Source organism: Tympanuchus pallidicinctus, unplaced genomic scaffold (genome assembly GCF_026119805.1).
Source record: "Tympanuchus pallidicinctus isolate F22 unplaced genomic scaffold, pur_lepc_1.0 scaffold38, whole genome shotgun sequence".
Classification (NCBI taxonomy): Eukaryota; Metazoa; Chordata; class Aves; order Galliformes; family Phasianidae; genus Tympanuchus; species Tympanuchus pallidicinctus.
Window position 1 is genome coordinate 1,585,985 of NW_026294756.1, and position 24,556 is coordinate 1,610,540.

Below are 24,556 nucleotides of genomic sequence, written 5' to 3' on the forward strand. Positions count from 1 at the left end.
TCACCACCTTGCCTGTGGTAGCCTGGCTTTCTCTTTTCCAGAGAGGAGAGGGCTGTTCTGCGGTTGGCGTGGGCTGCAGTGACAAGTGGTGCAGTGATGAGATGCATAGGTGGAGAGCACTGCGGTTGATCTGTCAGGGGGAGAGGCGAGAATCAAAGTCTGGAGCTCAGAGATTTGGGCAGTTTAAAAAACAATAACTTAGCTTCGATTTTCACTGATTTTCCAAGTGAGTAGCAAAATCGAATGGATGCTTTGGTAGGGATTTGTGTTTGGTTTCTTTTCCTTTGTTTCTCACTCTCTCTGAGCGAGCTTATCATAGGCAGCGCAGCATCGCAGCGGTCTCAGAAGAGCAGGTCAGCTTACCTTTAGCACCCCGGGAGTCAACTGAGCTCCTAACAAGGAATGCTGAGCTATGGCTCCACTTCATTCTCCATTTGGAGCACTTCCACCTTCTTCAGGATGAAAATAGAACTTTATTTGTCCTTATTTGTGCTCTTATCGTACTGCTTGCACCCATATCAGTGTATACGTAACATTAAAGATTGTTAGGGGCTTTCGTTTTAGGAAGTGAGCTTATGTCAATAAAGTGCTCTTAAGCCCTGGATGACTTTGGCTGTGCCTTCAGATCTGACCTCTGCAAACTCATCAGATTCTGAACATAGAATGGAGGGAGGAAGTTGGGTTCAGGCAGATGGAGCCTGAAGCAGAGTTTGGTTTTGCCATTCTTGGGTGGAAGACAAACTCCCAAATGCCCGGTGCCTCCGGTGGGATTTGCTTGATAACCTTTAGCAGTAGCATTGCAAATATATTCTGACCTCTAAATATAGATCTGGGTATTTATACATCCAGTGCTTTGTGCACAGCACTGCGTACATTCGATGGGACATAAACAGCTCCAGCAAACTGTATTTATCTCCAGCATGGAAACAAATGCTTGATTGCATCACATGAGCTCGCTCGGGGGCTTTTATTTATATACTCCTGGCCACACCAGGCAGGGAAGGGGGAATGCTTCCTTTTGTCTTTCAACCCCTGGAAGGCCCTGCAGGCCGCTCTCTTTGCCCTCTTTGTAAGTTCCTCAGTCGGCCATTTACATCTTGTTTTATGAACCCTGAGTATCTACATATAAACACACAGATTTCACAGTCACATGGTCTGCTTTTCTCAAGAATAACAGACGGCAACTTTATGATCTGAGTGATTTTATTTGAACACAGCTGCGGCCTCGTGATTGAAATATTTCAATAAATTTTAAACTAACTAGATGAGAGAAAGCTGTGCCAGGAAACAGGTTAGAGTACGGAAGGGGGATCTCCCACAGACAGGGGCAATACGGGCTCTGCACAGATACTTCTGGCCTCGTATTCTTCCCATCAGAAGGTCCCAGACACCTTCCTGGGTCGGAAGGCCTGTCCCAGCATCCTTCCCCCTCCTTGCAGAAGTGCTGCTGCAGACTGTTGGATGTGGTGGGACTCAGTGGTGGGGGAGAGGGAGAGCTGCTGCAAGCACGAGCGGCGCTCCTCCCTTGGCCCAGGCTGGCTGAAATGCAGCCCCAGGCACGGAGCGTGTGGGCTCAGGCCTTGCTGCACCTCTGGGCAGCTGGTTATGAGGGGTCGTTAAGGAGCTTTTGGCTGTCATTGTTTGTAGAAGCTGTTTTCAGCTCAGCTTCTTCTGATGATCCTTAGATGGACTTCACGCATCAGCTTCACTTGTGCAACATGGCTTAAACGTCCGCTCTTCAGAAGTAAGAGAGGCTTTGCAACTCATCCCACTGAAATCTCGTTGTAGGATCAGGCCATTAATTGGTTTGTGATGTAGGTTCTTCATAGGCAAAATGGAAGGAAGTACTGCTCCTTCCCAGAAGGCCCAGAGGATGGATTTCATCTGGGATCATACAAGAACAGCAGCGATAATGCTGCTGTTAATTACAGACATTCTTTATTGGAGTTTGTCTGTCCTTGCGCCAATTACGAATTTTCTTCTTGTTTTTATTTGTTTCAAAAGGTCCCCCTGTGTTCATTAAAAAACCTGTGGACCAAATTGGTGTGTCGGGAGGGGTGGCGTCTTTTGTATGCCAAGCAACTGGAGACCCGAAGCCACGAGTCACCTGGAACAAGAAAGGGAAGAAAGTGAACTCCCAGAGGTTTGAGGTAAGAGACGTCCTTCCAGTCAATGTGTATGTAGACAGGGACTGACAGAAAGCAGCTAGTGCTCCTCTGTGGTTGTTCTGAGGCCTGATAATAAAGGGAGATTTGGAAGAGGAGGAGTTTTAACAGCAGTAAGAATGAAGTACAAGCTCTTGGCCATGTTAACAACTGAGATTGTTCCGAAGCAACAGAATTTGTGGGGTTTTTTGTTATTGGTGTTTTTTCTTTTGCTTTGTTGGTTGGTTGTTTAGTTTTTCCCTCCTCAGATATAACATGAAGCTGCTTTCTCCCTGCCCTAAGAAACTCCAGCTACAAGCTGGTACTTCTTGGGCTCCACAAATGCACCTTTCATTTTCATCCATGACTCATTATTTTAACTCTGGAACAGCCTGAAGTAAACAATACAGTTGCTGGCACTGCTTAGATGGAAATAATTTGGATAGAAATGACCGGAGTAACAAGAACTTGGAGGTCATCCTATGGAATGTGCTGTGGGACCCTGTCCTGCCAGGCAGCTGTGTGCTCAGAAGAGCTTTGTGGGGTTAGCTGCCTACGCAGATGGAAGAATGAGGCAAAGATTCTTTTTTCTTTTTCTGTTTCTCTCAGCGCATTTCCCCCTGCTTCATCACAGTTGTGTTCTGAACCCACCCCACACACCATCACCTGGTGAGAGCATCTGAGATACACACAGCAGTTTTGGTGTGCCAGAAGTCAGGGATGGGTTTGGTGTGGCAGTTCCCTGGCTCCTTCAGGTCAGCAGAGAGAAGCTGGCCGTGCTGGCTGTATGCTGGGCACCGAGGGACAGCTGATGTGTGTTTCCAGGTGTATGTGTTTGTAAATGTGTCGGTGCCTCCTTGAGAAGCAGAATTTAACCTTCTGCTTGCAAGCCAAGGACGCTTACTATGTGTATATGTTTCTTTCCTTTTATTCCCCAGACAATTGAATTTGATGAAAGTGCAGGTGCTGTTCTGAGGATCCAGCCGCTCCGGACTCCCCGGGATGAGAACATTTATGAGTGTGTTGCTCAAAACCCTCATGGGGAAGTCACTGTCCATGCCAAGCTCACTGTCCTCCGAGGTAAAGAACATTTCTGCCTGCCTGTGTCAGTGTCACGGGAGAAGGTACCCGTCAGACTCTCTCTTGCTTCTCATGGGTGGGAAGACTGCCACAAAATGCCTGGCCAGAGCGCAGAGTCCTTTTTTGGTTTGTTTTGACCTATCAGATCTGTTTTTACTTTTATTACTTAAATTTTTATTACATAAAATGGCTATGTAAGAAGCAAAAGCAGAGTGCTTGCTATTACCAGACCACGTACGAGCTCTGTCAGGAAGGTGTGTTGAGGGTCCTTGCAACATGAATTATCCTACGTCTCCATGATCTTCCCTGCAATAAATATTCCCTCCCCAGGTTTATGAGTAGCACCAGATAACGCCTCTTCTTCAGCAACTTTAGTATTTTCAACAGCATCTGATGTCCCTTTGTTTGAACAGAGAGTGAGCACATCCCTGGCAATGTGGAGCTAAATTTGTGTGCAGAATCCAAGCACAGAGCAATAAACAAAGATCAGATATAAAGGGCACATGGCAAAGCCTTTTGTAGCAGGAATATCCCTTCTGCTGCTCACCTGGCAAGCTCTGCGTTGGCAAGCTGCTGGCTTCCTTTGAGGATGCAAGCCTGTGGTCCAGGCAAGCCTGACAGATTTGTGTAGGTGCACTGAAATCTTTGTGTTGCTCCTCTGCCTGGCGTGGCATTTAACCTTCTGCTGGCAGTACGTGGTGGGGAGGCTGCAACAGTGCTTTATGGCAGAGCGTGGTTAGCTGCGGTCTGGCTGGGAGCTGGAAGCTCTGTTCTTCACACTTCCTCATAGATGGAGTGGTGACGGTTTGGGAGAGGTGCCCTTGTGATCGTAACCAAAATTTCTACCCCTTGAATGTAATGTGATCAGTGGCGAGAGACAATGTTGTCCTCCAAGTCCTGCTCTCGCAAATCTTCTGAATTCTCACTGCGTTTTTCAGCACTCATAAGAAAGCTGCAGTGTATGGGAAGTGATGCCTTGAGCTCAGTGATGGCCCCCAGGGACAGCACTGCTTCGTACATGTCTTTTTGCAGCTCTTCCTTCCGGTATCAGCATCATACACATGTCAGCTAGAGAGGCAGATGACAGAACAGGAGCTCATCTCCCTGCCTGCCTAATTATGCACTTTGCTGATCCCACCAGAACATTACGGTGCTTTGCTCCAGTGCTGTGGTGCTTTCACAGGAACCGCTGTTCCGCTTGCCTAATGGGACTTTGTTCATTAGCTTAGTTAACTGGCTACAAAAGCAGGTAGGGTACCAGTCCAGGAAACAGGGGGGAGCAGTAATGACCTGCAGGTTGCTGAAGAGCACTGGGGAGGCAGTTTTTGCAGCACACCCTCCCCTTCCCTGCACTGCTGGAGTTATTCCATCCCTCATCTTTCCCTACCTTTCACGTAGCACAGATTGTCTCCTCTTTGTCTTCATTTGTAAGTGATGGGGAGGTTAAAAGGACCAAGCACAAATCCACTAATCTCCACAATGACAAAGTCAGCATGCTGGCATCTATTCCTCTCTTTTCTCAGTCTCCTTCTACGTTCACCCACTCTCCTGTTTGTCTTTTCTCTGTCTTTCCTTGCAGTGCCACCTCCTCCTTTCTGCCTCTCTTCTCTCACTTTCAGAACGAATGCTTGGCAGAAAGATGGGGGCAGATCCACAGCTTGGAGATGAATGTGAGCTGTCATTTGCAGAAGCTGTTATCTTGGCATGCTGTGGAGTATGGAAACCTGGGCCCCAGCTGTTACAAACTCTGCAGGATGGGGTTTGGACTCATTCTGCAGCCTGTTGGCTGTGCTGTTGTAATCAGCTTGAAATACATTTGTGTAACTTCATGGAATACACGTGTATGAACAGTTAGGGGATTTCCTTAGTGCCAGAGCAGACAGTTTCACAAACAGAAAGGAAAAAAGCATTCTTCCCTCCTAGATGTGGCTATTGAAGGAATGGGGAATAAACCCTTCTTTGGTTATCCACATGACTGTTCTTGGATCAGACCATGATAGAAGTCCATATGCATTCACTTAATAGCAGGAAGCTGCAGGAGAGGAAACCTCTGGGAACTCTGAGAAGCAAAGCTTGTGATGGACACCACTCAGCTCACAGAACATCTTCACTCCAGCTCTGCTGCCTCATTTGTCCTTCCTGTTTTGTTTCTCGGATCTGCGTTTCTATAGTCTGGAACTTGCTGTTCTTTCCACAGCAGGCTGGAAGTAGTGCCTGCAAACCTGATTCCTGCAGAGCCCAAAGAAAAGGAAGGAAAGTGGTCTTGGGAAGCATTTTCCAGTTATTGTTGACTCCAGCTGCTGTCATTTTTCATAATAACTTAGGCAGAAGGGAAGCTAGTTGACACAGGCACCCCAGCTCTCAGTTGGTATTGTTTCTGTAAGCTCCTCACTCCAGGAAAGATGTGCATAATTTAACTTTTATTATTACTGTTACTGCTTCCTATACACAGGTTTTATCTTCCCTCCACTTCTGTAGCAGCCCATGGCAGCGATTCTTGTGCCATGGAGGTTCTCTCCCTGCCTCACCCTGCCTGCAGGAGACCGGGCTGCAGCCTTCTGCCTGCATTGCCTCTGCTGTGCGGAGGCAGCGAGCTGCATTTGGAGCAGGGGCAGGCAGAGATTGGTTCTTTGCTTTATTGAAGCTGATAGAGTTCCATGGGGGCTCCCCTTTGTGAGTCGTTAGTAAATGCAACATGAATTGTACATTGATCCCATAAAAAGCAGCGCTCGGTCCAGTTGAATGCAATGGAGCAAGGTCTGCTGCGCCCTGACAGCTCGCTGTGTGCTGGCTGATGCTGTCCTTTCCCGAGGATTTCTGCACTCTGGAAAATCGAGGAGGCTGGCTGTTAGACACGCGAGGTCTGTGGCAGTTACTACCGGTGTGTGGGTCAGGCTGCTGGGTTCGGACATTCAGCCTTTTTTTTAGAGATTCCCTGTTGTTTTCTTATGAAGCGTTCATTTCTCTAGCAGTCCTGCCCTGAAATTTCCGTCACACATTTCCTACTCAAAGAGGACATCTGGTGTGGGCATGTAGAGTGTTCTAGCAAGACTTCTGCTGTTTGGTTGGCTTTTGTAATCGTTGGCTTTAGGTCAACAAAACACAAATGAGTTCTGGATGCTCAGCAGAAAGCATTGAGCCCCACGGGAGCGCGTGCTGAGGCAGAGCTGCCTCGGAGGTGTTACCTGGCCACTCAAGAAGGTCTTGGCAGATGTGCTTCAAACTGGTCTTGCTTGGCTGTTCCTGTAACGACCTGAAGATTGGGCCAAGTAGAAAGCAGATTAGTTCTGTAGCTTATGAAAAACGTCAGGCCAGTTTTAATTCAGCGGAGCGCATAGGAGCACGCTGGTGGCAGGGAGGGCCGGGTATTACCTGCACTGTTGTGGGGCCAGCTCACGTATCTGAGTGTCTGTGAGCCCACTTAGTTATCTTCATAGCAGAACTCTCAGATCAGAATGCATGGAATCAACAAGCAGAGCACGTTGCTGAGACTCCTGGCATGTATCAAATCTGTCTTTGGCTGCGTGGTCGTGGTTAGCTGAGGGTATACAGCAGTGTATATCCTGATGGGAGGAACTGGGCGTCACTTTACAAGGTGCATCCTGCAGGGATGCGTGGTGGGGACAGGGATGCTTGTAACATACTCATAAAGTTGATGAAGAAGACAGGACTAAGCTTCACAAGTTCTGGATTCTGATCCTGGTTCTGCTTAAGATTAGTGTCATTTGAGCTGCTCTTGGCTCTTCACCGTTGGAGTGAGGATGGCGGGCTGATGAGAGACCAGCCGGTATCCGTGAGCAGGGCTGTGTATCTCCAGAGAAAAGCAAGAAATTCCTCTTTTCTTCAACAACACCCTCATTGTAGCTTTCTGCATTCAATACGTAGCTCATCTGTACGTGCTCACACCCTCCTCCTCTTCTAAATTATTAAATAACTGCGCGCCCTGCGGGAAAAAGAGCAGCAGCAGCACCCGCTTTATCTTCCTTCATCATCCTCATTTCTAGCACGACTGATTAGCTAGACACAAAGCTGCCACCTTCTCGAGGGATGAGAGGCAGCGAGTGTCTCCTTTGCTGCAGTTGGTGCCCTTTGCTCTGTCTGTAGGACCGTGTGTGCATCAGTGCATGCGCGGCTCCCGGCACAGCACAGCCTCCAGTAGGATTTCATACAAATGAATGCTGAAGTGCTCTCCTCTCCCTGCCTCCCTCAGTTTTTCCTCGCCTGCTGCTTCTCACCCTACTTTGTTCAGCGGCCTTGAGATAACTCACCAGCTTTTTCTCAAGAGAAACCTTTACACTTCTCAGTCTAAGAGCAGGATGAGCTCTGTTAGAATGGCAAGTGCAGCGCGTGACAACACTCACCTGCATGAGCTAGCCTGGGATTCAGCAGCAGGCCAGGTGTGCCCTCCAAGCTTGCATCTTCCCTCTTTTGTTCTTGCAGTTGTCTGGGCTGCTTTTAGAAAGAGAATTCACAATCCAAACCATCCCTTGTTTATTTACTTGGTAACAGGTCCGGGCTGGTGTTTGGGGATTGAGGAGGAGGTGGCAGGGCGTGCGTGTGCATGTCTTGTGGGGATTGAGTTGAGACTGTAATTGCATTATTAAAGGGAATCCAATTGTTAGGGGATGAAGCCAGTTTCACTTTCCTGGCAGGAAGGAAATCTGAGCTCTTGGATCAGTGCAGTGTGTGATGTTCGGTGGTGCTTCCTCTGTCGATCTGATCCTCAAATCTGATCACGCCTCTAGTCGCAGTTGTTTTAATTAAACTCAGAGGAATTCTGCACAATGTGCTGCAAGATTAACATTTTGTTTAATTAGAAACACTCGGCAGTAGTAGTTGTACCAGGCCTCCCCCAGCACACATGCACACGTATTAATTGGTTCATGAAATTAACGGGCGTGGGTCTGAGCCAGGTGGAGTAGCATCGCCAGGGAGCAGGATAAAAGCAGTAATCAATAATGATGTCATCTGCAGCCAATGCGGCAGCAGCTCTGCAGCTCCTTAACAACACACCACCGCCTGGTTAAATGGGAGAAGGGAAGAGAAGACGTTAAAAGCCTGGCTGAAAGCTGTGCGAAGGCAAAGCAATTCCCTGAGCTCTCCAGCCCTCAGCTCCCTCCTGGGGGGGGCTGGGCCTTTGCAGCACACGTGATCTGCAAAACCAAATGCTGTTTGGAGGGTGTTGCAGAGCCTGAGAACAGCCCGGTGAAATGAGACCTCAAAGGTTTGGATCAGTCCCCGGTTAAGGGCGTTTGCGTCTCTGTTTTGAAGGTAGTACGTGGTTTTGAGGCATTTCAGATGCACTGAAATAGCTGCTCCTTTATACAGCTGAAATCAGTCCATGCTTTGAAACCTGTATTACTTTTGCAGTCATGAGGTGGTACGTGTTTTTGTTTGTGGTCAGGTTCCTTTGATTTATGAGAAGATATTTCCCTCTGCACTGAGTCACACTGGATGGCGTATAACGCTCCAGTAATGATCAGAGAAGGAAACAGTGCCCATTTTTAAACATGCGAAGATGTGACAAAGATTATGGGGGAAGCACTAACGTTTTACATTAGTTATCACAAATTAGCCAACGCTGGTTAGGATTGCTCTCCTCCCCCTCATTAGTGAAGGTGAGGGCAGGGCTGAGAGGCTGCAGGGAGCTCTGCTGAGCCCGGCTGCGCGGTCCTGGTGCTGCATCCCTCTTGCATGGCAGCAGCACTCCGATAGAGCTGAACATCACACCTTGTCTGACAGCACTTGGCTCACTGTTGCTCTGTGTGTCCCCTCTGGTAACTACAGCTGGATGATATTTTCCTCTCCTTTCCCTCCTCGTTTTCACTGCGTTTTTGACATTCCTTTTCATGTAGTCGCTTTCATTATTGCTCTTGCGCAGTTTGTTTTGCATTGTGGGATTGGGGGGGAAGGAAGAATTACTCCTTTCAGATGTGGCTGTCTGTGCTGTACTCTGCAGACAGGGATCTGTGCCATATGTATGCAGAGCTTCTGCTGTAGGAGCAAGTATGTGCGAGTTGCTTTCCTGGGAGAGGGATGCACTGCAAGATCTGGAGAGACTTTGAGATGCCCCAAAGCTTTTTAGACTCAGATTTTGTATTTAACTGTAAAACTTTTCTTGTGGGGCATTAGGATGGTCGCACATAACGTGCACGAGGGTAGACTTCACTGCTTGACATGTTTTCGCAGGCCGTCCATGGATGATTTGCAGTAGCCTTTCCTTGAATCTCACTGCTCAGAGAACTGGGCAGCAGTTCTGCCTGACTGCGTTTTTTGGTGTGTTCTATTGAACAGCCCCTCCAGCTGCCCTGGTCCCAGCTGTGTGTGTAACCGCTGTGCTTTTTCTCTCCCACCAGAGGACCAGTTGCCTCCCGGCTTCCCAAACATTGACATGGGGCCCCAGCTGAAAGTGGTGGAGCGGACACGAACGGCCACAATGCTCTGTGCAGCCAGTGGGAACCCAGACCCAGAGATCACCTGGTTTAAAGATTTCCTGCCTGTCGACCCAAGCACGAGCAACGGGAGAATAAAGCAGCTGAGATCAGGTGAGGTCTCTGTGTGAGGTCAGAGAATCAAGATATAGATACAGTTGTTAAAGGAATGCCCAGAGGTTTCTGAAACAGAGGAGGGGGCCTATAAACGCAGCCTTGCAGGTGTGCGTTGGGTCATTTGCTTTCCTTCGCTTTTGGGATTCACATTCTTATCCAGGAAATGATTGGGGCGCTTTCCCCTGCAACCCCATTTTCCTTCCCTTCCCTGTTACAAGGGAAAGCAGAAAGGGAAGCTGGTTCTCCTGCAGGAGATGCTGTAACCAGTCTGCTTGCCTCAGTAATGATGTTACTGCAGTTTGGGAAATTGGATAGGGGCTGTGGGTTTCCTCCTCAGAGCAAGAGCTGGGGAAAGAATGACTGGGACAAGACAGCACGCTAGGCCACGCACACCTGGTGTAAGGTCTGCAGCTGTGGAAGCAGGATCCTGTGGGTGTAAATGGAGCTTGTCAGAGCTGGTATGAAGAGCAGCTCTTGCGGGATCTCTCTGGCATCACATCCCTGCAGTCATTGCTGGAGAGCAGTTGTGAGCAGTGAGCAGTGCTCAGTGGCAGTGCAGTGGAGTGGATCTCTGCGAACAGATGTACCCCAGCTCCGTGGCTCTTGTCAGTTCTCTGTCTTTCCCCATCTGCTTGTCCATCTGCTTCTTTTGTTTACGTTTGTTGTTTTTATGTGTCAACGTGACATCTCCCAATATCCATGTTTCAGGAGCTGTTTGTGTAGTTGTTAAATATCCTGGTTCACAGTGTGAGTGTGTATGTGCACACATGCAAGGAGGGCACAGGTGGATTTATTAATGAATGCTTCTGATAAAGTAATTCCTTAGTTTAAAAGAAGATCCACACAAAACCCTCCCTGCTTTCTTGCTGATAACTGCAATTATGAAACAAGCGGTGCAAGTTTTACTTCTTGACAAAAACTACCCACAGAAGTGGTCCTCTTCAGGTGCTGCTTGGACCGACTGCTCTCACCCCACCTGGAGAAAACATTCTTTGTTGTTGGACCTAGCAGGAATCAAACACAAAAATTCATTATTCCACAGCCACCGGTTTGGCTCGGTGTAGTTCCAGTTCGGTGTAGCTTTTGTACACCTGCATCAGTGCTTCCTTATTCAGTGAAGCAAACTAACAAGCAGATATTTAAGCTGCTTTGTTAGAATTAGAATGGATTGGTGAATCCCACAAACCCAGATGAGATTGACCTCTCTGTTTTATTGTAACAGCTGAGTCAAATGCAAATAAAAAAAATCACTCAGCATAAATAATGAGAGGTAAACTAGAATTATATCATGCTCTGTGACCATGAGCTGAAGTGTGAGTAATGCACAGGCAGATTATTTTTAATACATTTATCATCTTGCTAGAATGCCTTTATACTCCTGAACTGGGTTTGATCTGATGCTTTCCTTAAAGCCACCTGAATGCTGCATTTTTTTTTCAGCGAATTGGTTTGCCTCTGAGGGAACCCTTGACCTTTCTGGTAAATCTGAAGATGCCTGCTGAAAAATTAATCTCATTTACAGCTTCTTTGAATTAGTAAGCTGGTGATGCATCCCTGCTGTCCTCTGGGGCAGAAACCTGTTGCTTCTGTGGAAGGAGTGCAGGTGGCTGTTCACACGGGAGGACTGAAAGTCGAGGTTCTGCTTTATTGTCCTATTTCATCTACTTGTAGGGCTTTCCAAAACTCACATGTTCTGCAATGCAAAGGCCTGTGAAAGTGGAGAACGTTAACATCAGGGTCATCCAGACCAAGGCAAAGGAGATTTCAAGTGTGCATTTGTAACCAGTGTGCGATGTGCATGGTCTTGCCTGTCAGAGCGCTGATGATGCGAGTGCTGCTGATGTCAGGACTTAATTTAATACATTTACCTTTGCAGAAAACAAGCTTTGCTGCCCAGAGTGTAGCACTAGCACACGTTAGGGCACTGGATGCTTCAGGACACTGCTAATGAGCTTCAGTGTCTTCCACACACAGGCCAGCAGTGTCACTGTAATCCAACCTCTGGGAAATTACGATTACAGCCAACTAACGGGTGTTGGACAAACCCTCTGTGAGAGGGAGCGCAGGGAGGAGGAGTGGGAGCTCTATCTCTGACAGACTTAGCACGCAAGCCAGCGGCTGTGCTGTCTCTGAAGACTTGGCTGTGCAGTGCTCCCTGATGGAGATGGGCACAGGGACATGCAGCAGGACAAGACGGGACAGGACAGCCACGAAGGTTCTGCCTTGCAGAGGGTGGCATCCGTGGCGCTTTATTACAGAGGGTGTTAAGAACTAGGGAGGGCGTTAAGGCCTGAATTTGTATTGGTACAGGATTTAGTGGCAAACATGCAAATTAGCTCATTAAAAGGTAGAGATGAAATGTCACTCACAGAGCTCTGCAAAATTGGGCAGCCGTGTCCAGATTTAGTTCTTGTTTATATTAAAACAGCCAGGTACTTCACTGTCAATGCAGATGGTCCTCCGAGGCTGCAGCCGTTCAGTTCACATCGTCCCGTGGTGCCGTTTGTGTTGAGTTCAGTGTAAGTGAGGAACAGGTAGTGGTGCTGTTAGCCACGCAGCTTTCCTCCAGCCATCGGCCCTCCCTCCGTCTCCAGACATTCCTTCCGAGCAAGTGGGAGTCTTCATGTTTGATCGTTTAGACAGAGTGAAAGGCTGTATTGTCCGCCAGAGGAAAATGGGAGAAAGCTCTGTCTGGCCGCCTGTTTCCCTCAGTCTTACACCAAGATCTCAACCTTAGCAACCCAGGCTGCCTGTGAGTGTAAGTGGCCTCGGTGGTGGACGACGAATGGACGTTTCTCCCTGCGCACAGGAGCAGCAGGCAGTGTCCTCTGCTCAGCCGTGCCACCTATGGGGGACAGCGGGAGGCGCTCAGCAGTTGGCTTCTTTCATCAGAGGAACCCTAAAACCTTTTGTGTCTTGTGTGTTGTCTTCTGCTTTCTAAATAAGTGGCTCTAACAAACTTAATTTTTTTCTTTTTTGTCTTTTTTTCACTATTTTTTACATTCAGAGACCTTTGGTAAGTTTGTTCAATTAAAAAAAAAAAAACAAAAAACGAACCAAAAAACCAAAGCTAAATGAAATCCCCAAACCTGCTAATGTGGAGATTTGTAGCCCTCACCTTTAAACTAATTCCTTTGTAACAGCTTTCTGAGAGGCATGCCATGCATTTCTTCTACTAACTCTTTCAGTAGGGATCTTCTGCCCTCTTAATAATTTCTGCAGGGGTATTGCAGGCTACAAAAAGAATAATAATAATCCTAATTAATAAATCTGTATGAAGAGATAACAGCTAAATATGAACCTCCTAACATTGGATAGACTTTTTTGTAACTTAGCAACAGTTGTCCTGGAATTCCCCAAATACACAGTAGCTTGTACCCTGGACCTGTGATAATTGTGTTCACACCTGCAGGAGGTCCTGGAGTTTCACATCTAACAGAGTTATTGGACTTTTTGGAAGGGAGAGGTGAGGATGCAGCATTTCCAAATTGAGGCTGTTCGTCACCGGCGGTTGGAAAAGCACCCCGTCCACGTCAGCTCTGTCCCCTGAGAAGCCCTGCAGAGCTCCTGTGCCACGTCCCCTTTTGTGATCAGAGATGCAGCAATTGCAGCTGTCACCCAGGATCCGGCGTTTTAAAATTGCAGGAGACCCTTGATGATTGCTTGCTTGTTTAGAATAGAAAGCTCTCTCCAGCCCTCGGGAGGGGAGCGCAGCACACACGTGTTCTCACACGTGGTCTGACAGAAGGTGGGGATGTGTTTTCTGTCATTACCATGGCAATGGTGACTTTCCTCCTCTCCCTGTGTTGAAGGCTTAGAGAATCGTGGGCAGCTTGCTGTGTGGGAAGAGTTAGAGAAAGGGATGGTGGAAGAGCAGATCCCCTCTTCTCTGCCCAGGGAGACGCCTGCGCATGGAGTTCTGCCTGGCACCATCTTGGTCCCAGGGCCGGGTGCCTTTTGCCTCTGCTGCTGAATGCTATGCTGGCCGTCTGGGCTTGTGCAGCCTCAATGTTTTTCCTGAACGAACAGATTTTCTGTTCCTAGGGGGATGCAGAAGGCAAAATGAATATTTTGCATAACCTACTTTCCACCTGGGAGGTCTGCATCCATGGGAACTCTTCCTCCTTTTGTTTTCCTCCAAAGCTGGTGCTATTATTCTACCCCGATCCCCTTCTAGCCTCATCCCGCTCCCCTAAATTGAAAATGAAGCTGGTTAGATGTGAAACTCCAGTAGTGAAAATCTACCATCTGTGTCCCTGCCACCATTCGAACTACCGTTCTTCCCTTGATAGTTATCTGATCTCGTTTTGGTTCAAATTCTGTCATCTCTGTCCCAGCTGTGGGCCATCTTAATACACATAACCGTGTTTTGCTCCTCACCTCTGTGTCCCAAATGCCAGAGTCAGAATTGGAAGCATCGAAGCAGCATTGCTTGGCTCCCCAAGAGCTGCCAGCAGCCTGTTTCCAGGGACAGCTCTGATGTTTAGGTGGAACAGGGAACAACCAGCCTACGGTAACACGGGGCGGTTCTGCCACTGTCTCTCCGATGTGACACAGCTCAAACTTCCATCACGTTTCTCCTGCCCGTTGTGGTGCACCTTTGCAAGAAGTTGCAAAGCCTGGCAAGGCCAACAAAACATTACAGCAGTGGGTGCTGCTGGGGTCTCCTCCCCTCTCAACCCGCTTCCCATTAGCCTCGTTCCAGATTTGTGCCACAGATGGCAGATTTTCACTCCAGTTTTGAGACAGAAGGATTGGAGGCTGTTTTTATTTCCACTGAGTTGATCTATAACCCTTTGCTGCTTTGTCTCTCGCTTTTCCAGACCTTCCTGCCGTCTCCTGTGTGGAGATCTGCCCAAATTCTTGCTCCCCCACCTCTTTCAAGCGCTGTCTCTCCAACCTTTGTCCCTTTGATAGCTAACCGGCCTGCTTTATTAACCTTAGCTAGTTCCTAACCCTAACTAGACGCTAACTTTTCTCTAGCAAATAACCTAACCTCTTAACTAGAAGCTGAGTACACCTAGAATCTAATATCCTAACACTATAATACCTCTCTCCCCTCATCTCCTTTGAAAAATAAAGACAAACTGTAATCAGTATCTGTATATTTTTACCTTCTATCCTGAAAACGGAGGACTGAGCCGCAGCACAAGAAGGGTGAGCAGGGCTGAGCGCTGAAGGGAGGCTGTGGCTCAGGCAGCCGACACGCGGGAGGCCTGGGCTCCTCTGCCGCAGCGCTCCCTGCCACCGCGGGCGCATTGCTTCACCTCAACCTCGGTTTCCCCATCTTTAGAGAGGGGAACGTAATTCTCGCCGGGGGAGAGGAGAGTGTGCAGGCTGCTATTTGTCCAGTAGTGCTCAGTACGAGCCCTGGCTGCAGAGTGACAGCAGTTGTTACCGTTACGGAGAAACTCTTGTGCTTTTCCCAAGTAAGAGGCAATATTTGGAATTGCGGAATCTGCTCTGTTCTCAGGATTGGGGTAAAAAAGCAAAGCAATCAACCTCCCTTTTTTAATAAGCTGTGTAACGAGTTTGAATGCCGCTGTGAGCAAAAGGACCTGCCGTGTTTTCAAAGGAAGATGGTTTCGAGCTCCAGAGGTCAAACGGGGGCACAGTGATTTTGCTGCCACCTGGGCTGTGGTGTGGTTCACAGCCATGATGAAGTCACCTCCTCTCATCTGTGAGACCTGCCCAGACAGAACGCTCATGTCAGGCACTGGAGACAACTGGAGGGGGTTTGAATAAAAACCACAACAAGCAGAGCAGGGCTCTTCTCTCCAAAAATACCCTCTCCTGCACTGGGGTTTGGGATGATTGTAGAACGGTGGCACGAGCACCCCCTGCACCTGAGCAATAGCACAACTTTATTTAATGCGGAGCATCTGGCTTCAATCTCTGTGCTGAGCCACTGAAGGATAACTGAAGGTCCTGTTAAGGACACGCATTGAATTCCTCACACATCCGTGCCAAAAGCTTAAGTTTGGAACTGGGAATTCGCTGGCAGAGCTGGGATCAGACCTGCAACTCTAAATGTGATGCAGGGTACCTGGATGTCCTTTCTGTGACTTGGCTGACACCAACATAATGCTGTCTCCTTTCCCCCAGGGTGATGAAGATGTGCAGGTTCATCACACGTTCTGCAAATAACAAACAGTAATGTTAGCTGAGAGCTTGAAGACTTTCTATCCATTCTTACCAGCAAAATGGAGCCAGTCTCAAAGAGCTTCCAAGATAAGTGCCACGGAGGCTCTGTAAACAGCCAGCTGAATTGGACTGCTTTATAAAGGGCATCCCACCTTGAGTACCCGAACCCTCTTCAGTCTGTCCCTCTAATTTGAGATAGCACAGGAAGTTTCCTACTGGGAACTGTCTTCCTTGACTCAGGTCCTTTTCCCACAGGCAATCCAGGTGTTGGGGCTTTTGCAGTCTTTTCACTTCTTTTCTTTGTTTTCTTTGCAGAAGGTACACCGATCCGAGGTAAGACACCCCCCACCACTCACTCACCCACTCTCCAAACACTTCTCTCCACTCAGTTCCTGTTTCATTGACCTGTACTCAATCCAGATTCTTGTTGTTGTGTTACGTTCTCTTGTCCTGCTTCACCTCTGGATATTTATTTCTTTTTTATACCTGTCTTTATTTTATATATGGTTATGATGTCTGTTTCTGTTTGCTGGGTGCACTCGGTAATACCGGTACTGTTATTCTAATAACGTCTCAGGCTGTACTGCCTCAGATTTATGGCAGAGTTTTAAGAGCTGATCTCTCCAGGACTGCAAAGGACAGAAGATTGTCTTGGGCAGTAAATGTTATCAAAGCTTGGTAAATAGTTAGAGTCTCTCTTAACTGTTGCAAAGTGATCCTGAGCCACTGATTGTAGTGGAAGTTTTCCAGTCCTTTGCTCAGGCTCCCATCTCCTTGTCTTCAGGGCCGTCTTCCCCTCTCCTCTCCACTCTCTCACCCTTAGGTTTTTCTGGAAGAGATACCCATGGTAAGTAGCTTCTGCACCGTGTCATTAATGGAGGCCCAAAAGAGCTCCGGCTGTCGATGAAAGTCAGCAGGAAGAGTGTGCACACACCTTTGGAACCTTGCTTTAGCACTGACAAGTTTAAAAGACTGTAAATCTCTGTTGGTAAAAAGCAGCATCAGGTGCTGTGTGTGAGATAATTATTTTTTCACACGTCATCTCCGTTGGCTCCTGGCAGCTGACTGCAGGGTGACTTCCACACTGCATTCACCAGCAAAGCTGGGATGGTCAGGATGAGGGATTGGGTCCTCATCCCTGCAGTACAGCTGTGTGCTGCAGTTCGGTGCTGCTCCTGCTCTGCGCTGCGTTCACCCCATCGCACGCTCCGATGAGCAGCACTCGTGAGTGCCAGGTTTGCCTGGAACCAGCTGAAGTTATCACAGATTTGTCCAGACAAACAGAAGTTTCTGGGAAGGCTTCCCGAGCAGCTTTCCGCCTCTGTGGAAGTTTCAGAAGGCAGATGATACTCGAGCCTCAGTTCAGTGTGAAAAATGCTCAGCTGATGTTTCAGTGTGCAGCTTCAGCATTTGGTTTCTCACTCCTCTCACACTGAAATACCCTCAGGTTCTTTTGAAATGACTTCAGTTCGATTTAGCGCTGTTGTGGTTTTTTTTCATTCTCTCTGTCCTGCCTTTGGGATCTACCAGACGCAGTGGGTCTGGGTGGGAGCTGCACTTTCACATCCCGTTGCTGTCAGAAGCACTTGCAGCCTCACGGCTTCCCGCACAGCATCCTGCTGCACCCTGCACACACAGCACAAGCTCCATGTCCTCCCCATGCAGACACATCGCTCTGAAGGGGCTGCATCTGCACCCGACTGAAGATGCTATCATTAATATTAGATCTGGAATTGTTCTTACTATTATTGCTTTTTCCAGGGATGGGAGTTAGGAGTCTCGGCTCATGTGAGCTCTGCCCATTTCTGTAGTATAATCATGTACTCCTAATACATAAAACATTTGATAGCCCGGTGAATTATTTATGTTGTATGTATTCTAACTGAAGTTTTGCAGGAGTGAAGCCCTTTGAGGTAAATGAGGCAGTTTTCTTCCATGTAGTTACATGCTGCATATACATGCATGTCTGCTTACGGGGGTATTTAGTTTGGGCTCCCGGTATGTTCTTGTCAGCTCCAATAATTTACAGGTTTAAGAAAGTAATGTAATCCTTTTGGTCCAGTCAGCATAGGCCTAACACGCAATTTGAAAATATTCATTAGCAGTAATGTGATTTTCACGCTTTATCTCCTGTGAGATTCCTCAGTCACAAACTGAGGCACAGAACACTGGTAAGAGTGCTCCAGGGATGCTGGACGTTGGGTGACAATCCCGCCATCCCTGCGGTCGCTGCTTCAGATGGAGCAGGGGGAAGCTGACTGTCTTCAGACAGATTTCTGACGATCGCAGTAATACGGATTACTGAAGCTGATTTCATGAGTTCTGGTGCAGAATGTCTGCATTGCAGAAGTCACAACAGTCGGTATTTCTGCTAATTAGTTCAGTACAGAGTGACACTTCATCCAGAGGCGGGTGTGAGGCTTCCCTTCCTGCTGGCCACGTCCAGCTGTAGCTCAGAGTACAGGCAGGAGCTGATCCTGGCAGGGCTCTTCCTTTCCCATCCCAAGACCCCTAGCAGCGTTCCGGCGCGCGTTTGCCTGAGGGGAGGAGAAAGCAACACTGATGCTCCTGCTTCCTCTGAAAACAAAGTGGTGATGACTGTCTGTGCTGCGGTCTCCCTCTCTCCTGCCAGGTGGCCTGCAGATCGAAAGCAGCGAGGAGACGGACCAGGGGAAGTACGAATGCGTCGCCAGCAACAGCGCGGGAGTGCGCTACTCCTCACCTGCAAACCTTTACGTGAGAGGTAGGGAGCGTGTCGGCACGCAGCGCTGGCAGATATTGCCCTCCCCGTGGCCGTCCTTTGTCCCCAGCGCTCTCATTTGCTCCTGTGCTGAGCACGGGGAAGGCTCTGGTGCTTCTGCTCGGATCCCTGCAGTGCACTCCTGAGCTCGCAGGGCTGTCCTGGTGTACCCTGAGTTCCTCCCTGCTGCTGGGGCTCCGGCCGGCACCCGAGAGCTGCAGAGCAGCGGTACAAGGCTGTGTCACCCTTGTGAAGCTGAGTGCAATCCAGACCAGTCCAAGAATCTGCCAGCATCAGCCCAGAGAGGAGCACCTAGCTTTGGCTGCAGAGGCCATAATCCCCTTTCCTCACTAAGAATCTCTGCTGGCTGGAAGCGGGAAGGTCTCAGTTTTGCTGGTAGGGGTGTGAGAGGAGGGGAGGGCCTCCTCAGCCCTCCCCTGCCAGACCCTTTCACCCAGGACCTTCCCAGGTTGCAGCAGGAGGGGACATCCCCAACTCCCTGCTTGTGTTCCAGGTTTTCCCTTTACCAGCAGCACTTTGTCACTGATGCCTTGGGTGTGAGCGCTGCCGCAGGCAGAGCTGCAGAGCTTGGAGTGGCCAGCAGACATCTCTGCCATCAGTGACAAATCCCTTTGCCCGTGTCACACGGAACAGATGATGGGACCGGCTCCTGCTGAGTGCCCCCTCGATCTACTCCCACCCAGGGGCTGTTGCCTTTCTGCTTTCTTTGTTCTATTTTTGTCTCTCTCATCTGTAACATTTGTGTGTGGCTTTGGTTTAATATCTTTCCAGAGCAAAACTTTTGATAATGAGAGAGCAGGACCGGTCCTTCTCACTTTAAAAAAAAAAAAAAAAAGAAAAATAGCATCGGGAGGAAAAAAAAGCAAAATTCCATCCCAGCAAACTGTTCCCATTTCCATCCCATGGCAGAGGAAGCGCCGCCCACCCCACCCCCGTTCCCTCTGCAGCCCCGCACAGAGCTGTGCTCCGGCGCTCCTTTCTCGCTCTCTGTCTCGCTCTCACTCGTGTCTCACGCTCACTAAATCACATGCGCATGGAGAGAAGGCTTTTAATAATTTAACGTTTCCAAGCTACATTTTTAAATAGCCTTTTGTGGCCAGCTGGAAAATTGCATTTTGAAATTTGCCCTGTCAGTCAGGCCCCGAAATGCTGCTTTTTGGGATGCAAATCCGGACCGATACTCATTCAGGGCAGTTCCTGATCCTACTCTGGGGCAGGCTGGATCTGATGCTCATCCAGGGCAGACAGCTGGGGCTCTTTCTCTAAAACAAACAGTAACAAAAAACAAACAAGCAAAAAAGGTGGTGATTTTCTGCTATTTGTTTCTTCCCAAATCTCCACCTTTCTGGCCACTCGGAGCCCTCCCGCAGACGTGGCCGCAGCCAGGCCTTCCCTGCGGGGTGCAGGCGGCTCAGCGGGCGCTTCTCATGCTGTTTAATTCTTGTTTCTTGTCTGTTATTATCGTGGAAAGGTAACAGGTTTCCGCAGTGGATTATGCGTTGGTGGGAGGGAACGTTCACGCGCCTTTTTCTTCCCGATTTTTGTTCTAAGAGAGGCTCCAACACTCCCGCGTTCCCAATGCCTTGTTTCTCCCGTAGCTCGCTTGTCTGTAGAGCACCCGGGATAGGAGTTGTAAGTGAACACTGCGAGGAAATGTTTCGCTTTGGGTTTCCTTTTCTCCTTCTAACGATTTCCTTTTCCTCACTCAGAGCCGGGTTGGGGCGGGGGGAGCGCGGGCAGCAGGGCTGTGCCGGGGCCGAGTGCTCTGCAGGGACCCGCCGCGGCCCCCGCCGCCCCCCGGCGGCTCCGCAGGTCGGCGCCCCTCGGCCCGGACGCTTCTGGGCCAGGACGGCTGGCGGGCCGGCCCTGCAGAGCTCGCCTGCTGTGGCCTGGCTGGATGGGAGGGGGAAGGCAGGAAGGCGAGGAAGGAGGGTCGTTACTATCTTCATTTTTTTTCCTTTCCTTTTGTTTTGATTAAGAGAAAAAAAAAAAAAGAAAAAAAAACAACAATCAATTTGCAGCTGACAGCCTTGAGAAGGCCTTTTTTTACTCTCTCTGTGTTTCCCCTATTTTTCTCTTCTCCTCATGTCATTGTGTTCCGCATCAAACCCCCTTAACATCCCTCAGAGCTACGAGAAGGTTGGTGTGGTTTTTTTCTTTTTTACTTTCTTTACCCACATTTTTACATTCTTAAGAGAAAATAAAAAAATGAAAATTAAAAAAAATAATTAAAAAAAAAGAGAAAAAGCAAGAAATCTTTAAGATGAGCGAGACCCGCTGTTCCCGGGTCTTGCGGAGATGAGTTGAGTTGCATTGTGGGCCTCTATGCATCCTTTGGTAATGTTGCTGAGTTCTTGCACTTTCTGTCGTCATGGTTACCTTGCCGTTTGGACATTGGGCCTGATGCATGATAGGAGAATGTAACAATCTTCTTTGCATGCACTTTTTAAATTAATTACCAATTATTTTTTTCTGTATATAAGTATGTATAGTTTTTTTTGTTTGGTTTGTCTTTTTTTTTTTTTTCCTTTTCTACAATTCTGATTGATTTGAAGTGGATTTACAATTACTTTCTAAGTGGTTCGTTCCGTTGGGTTTTTTGCTTTCTCTTGGTTTCCCGTTTCAGTTCTGGTTGGTTATGCTGTGCTGTAGTTGATTCCAAACGCATTGTGAGAAGCCAGTGTTCCTGCCCCCCCAGTGGTAACCGAACCCCCAGTCCTCAGCAGGAAGGGGTCACACAGCTCTAACGCCTGTCCGTGGAAGCACTGCTGTTGGGGACGAGCCTTTGTCGTGAGGGGAGGGAGGGACCTGGGAAGTGGAAAAGATGGTCGGAGGGCAGAGCGAGGGCAGGGCCGGGCCGCGTGCCTCGGCTGGGGGCGGCTGCCCCCCAGTTCCTGCACGCAGAGGACGCAGGACGGCCCAGCCGCGCTGTGCAGAGCCAAGGCACCGCACGCAGGCGCTGCTCTGCCGCGGGAGGACGGAGCTCCCTCCGTGCCCCACCGCACGCAGGCGTCTGCCCCTCACAGCCCGCATCTCACGGCTCTGCCTCCCCGCTGGCCCTCCTCGTCCCCTGGCATTGGGGCACCTCGAAAAGCAGCCGGCGCAGCGAGCTCCGAAGTGCTGCTGCCAGACAAGGCAGAGCCCTCCTTTGGAGAGGAGTGTGGAAAGAGAAATGCAGCAGCAGTAGACGCGAAAGATGCTGCAGGGGCACATCTGGCAGCTGCATTCCACATTGTAAACAGCAATAAGAAATCTGACGAGTGACATTCGAGCTGAAAATGCCTCTTTTCCCTCTTCTCATCTCCCTGTTTATCCCCATTAAGCTTCTGTTGCCTCCCATGTGTGCATCCTGAGCGGGCAGCCACATGGGATAGTAAACAGGTGGGTTTTTGCAGTGTGTTAGTTGTACCTCTGGTGCTTGGTGCTTTTGCCCTGTGCAGAATTGAATGCCCTTCTGTCCCTGTTTATGCATTTCCCTCCACCCATCAGTCCTCACTACTCAATAATCTACCAAAGGAGTGGCTTTCCTAGTGTACAGGTATTAAAGCTGTGTGATTTTTGAGAAATCCAGTGCAGTATTGACACAGTATCTGTCTCTCTCTTTCTCTGTCTCTCTCTTTCTTTCTGTCTTTCTCTCTCTTTTTCTTAAAATACTGAGATTTCAGTGCTCGGACCCTCAGTACTGGTATTCCCCCCCCCTTCAAGTCTCTCCCCTTCCCCCATAGGTACCACGGTACCTCTCCGAAATGCTGCACTGTTGATCATGTCTTTTAGAGCAGCCAGCTGTGGCTCTTCTAACTTTGCCTAATGCCAACAACAACCAAAAGACATCTCCCAGCCCCAGCATTCTATTTAAAGAAAAAGAAAAAAAGACATGCTCTATTTAAAAAGAGCAAGAGAGAAGGAATAGAGTTTGAAATAAGGTGTTCCCATCCCACCTCCCTCCTGCCTGGGACTAAAAGGTGTTAGTCACCACTAATCACAGGATTTTCCTTCATGAATAGGAGTTTGAGTTTTAGGATTTAGATGCAATGAAAAAGGGATTTATACACCATTTATTTTTGTATTTGTTTATTTTATCTTTTATGAAATATCTCTAACGTGCCCTAACTGCATTGCTGCTGCTAGAATCACTTGTGGTCTGAGAAGGTCTTAAGATAAATTCTTCCTTAAGAGTGAATAGAAACAATAATAGCATCAAGAACAGTAAACTAAAGCTAAATTGAATGCAGTCACTGTAGGCTTGAATGGCACTGGGCAAGGAAGCAGAGACTCGAAACCCACTCCAGGCAGTTACCTGGTGTGATGGGATTTAGGGGCATGGTCTTGAACGTATTGGCCTGTGGTTTCACTGTGTGTCATTGCGGATCAGATCGCGTCACAGTCCAAAATAAGTCTGCTAGCAGGGAATTTCCAAGCTCAAAATGCAGAAGCATCTTCGTGGAGAGCTGCAGAAGCAGATCAGAAGTGGGGGAGAGGAGTTGTGCCTGCAGCTCGGCCCATTGGGAAGTCCTGTGTAACGAGTGTCTTTCTTGCTGGTGGGGTTTGGAGCCTGCTGCCTCTCCCTCTCTCCCTGCACAGCCATAGGGCTGGCAGAGCTCAGTGGCCTTCTTTCAGCTGGGGCACAAGGAAGCCTTTTTGGCACTTTAACAGGCTTCGAGTCTTGTCCAGAAGAGCTGAGGCGCTCACTGCTCTCTGATGGGTGGAACCAGGCTTGAAACCCAGCAGTGCCTTTCTGCAGGCATCAGTGAATCTCCCAGGCCATGCCCCACAGAGATCCCATAGTGCTTGTCTAAGGTCTATGGCCACAGCTGTTTTGCTCCCTTGAAATGGAACAGTTTGTAGCTCCTGTCTAACTGAGAGCTTTAAGCTCTTACGTCTGTGCTGCTTTGATTTCAATAGCCAGCTGCTTGGCTCAGCGTGCGAGGACTGTCCCTGCCTGCTCTCCCTTACTACAGATGGAAGGAGGAAGGAACACAGCACCGCGCTGTGGGCTGCGCTTCAGCAACCTCTGCAGAGCTGCTGCTGGTTCCGGGCAAATGGCCGTGGTTGAATTTACCAGAACTCAAAACGTTGCCCTGTTTCACACAGCAGCGACCTGTCGGGAGTTACAAAAGGCAGCAGTTGTGGTGCTGGAAGGATGGGCCCTTTTCCTCTCTGTCGAGATTCTGGTCGCTGCACAGAGGTTTTTAAATGGCTCAACAGGCATTTAAAGCAGCACAATGCTTGGGCTGTGCCTCTGCTGCTGCTGGAGTCGAGCATGGGGCTTGTGCACCCAGAAGCAGTTTTGCAGCCAAGTTCCTTCTGAGAACATTTCCAGTATTTTTCAAGGCCCTCTGGAAAACCTCAACTCATTTGGAGGCTGAAGGTGAAACCAGGCCAGGGGTAAACACATCAGAGCAAAACTAGTTCCATTCAGTTAACACAAAAGCCATGGAAAATGCAGAAATAGCATGCATAGGACCTCAGGAAATACGGCTTCAAAATTTATTAAAATGTGACAAATGTAAGGAGTAAAGTAGCCCTTAGTCCTCTCCTGGATTAAGTTCAGGTCATATAATTTGACCATTAAAACAGAGCTGCTGGTTCCTCAGTCCATCCCTCCATAAACAAGTGGAACAGCTGCCAAGCTGTTTAACTCTCAGTATCTTTTAGAGATCAGAAGGAAATAATTTCAGTTGCACTGTGGATTTCACAGACGTCCACGAGGTCAATACAGTCGTTGATGTCTTAAAACACAGGGATGGGATTCCCTTCCTAGCTTTGCATTAGCTAGTTCCTTAACGGGAAAGAGGGAGGCAGAACCACCATGCGAACAGCTGCCCCTGCAGTGCTGGTTTCCAGGCTCTGGAGTTCAGAGAGGGGTTGTTTGGTGACGA

The 24,556-nt window shown here is 48.7% G+C and overlaps 1 protein-coding gene across 15 annotated transcripts in view; it reads left to right on the forward strand.

Moving 5' to 3' along the window:
- The window catches only part of PTPRS (protein tyrosine phosphatase receptor type S), a 123,369-nt gene that overhangs the window by 48,038 nt on the left and 50,775 nt on the right, over positions 1 to 24,556 (forward strand). For all 15 annotated transcript variants that reach the window (XM_052699901.1, XM_052699900.1, XM_052699906.1 and 12 more), the window contains exons 3-6: positions 2,005 to 2,150; positions 3,083 to 3,224; positions 9,581 to 9,769; positions 18,549 to 18,659. In XM_052699901.1, the coding sequence (XP_052555861.1) occupies positions 2,005 to 2,150; positions 3,083 to 3,224; positions 9,581 to 9,769; positions 18,549 to 18,659 (588 nt within the window). The remainder of the gene's footprint in view (positions 1 to 2,004; positions 2,151 to 3,082; positions 3,225 to 9,580; positions 9,770 to 18,548; positions 18,660 to 24,556) is intronic.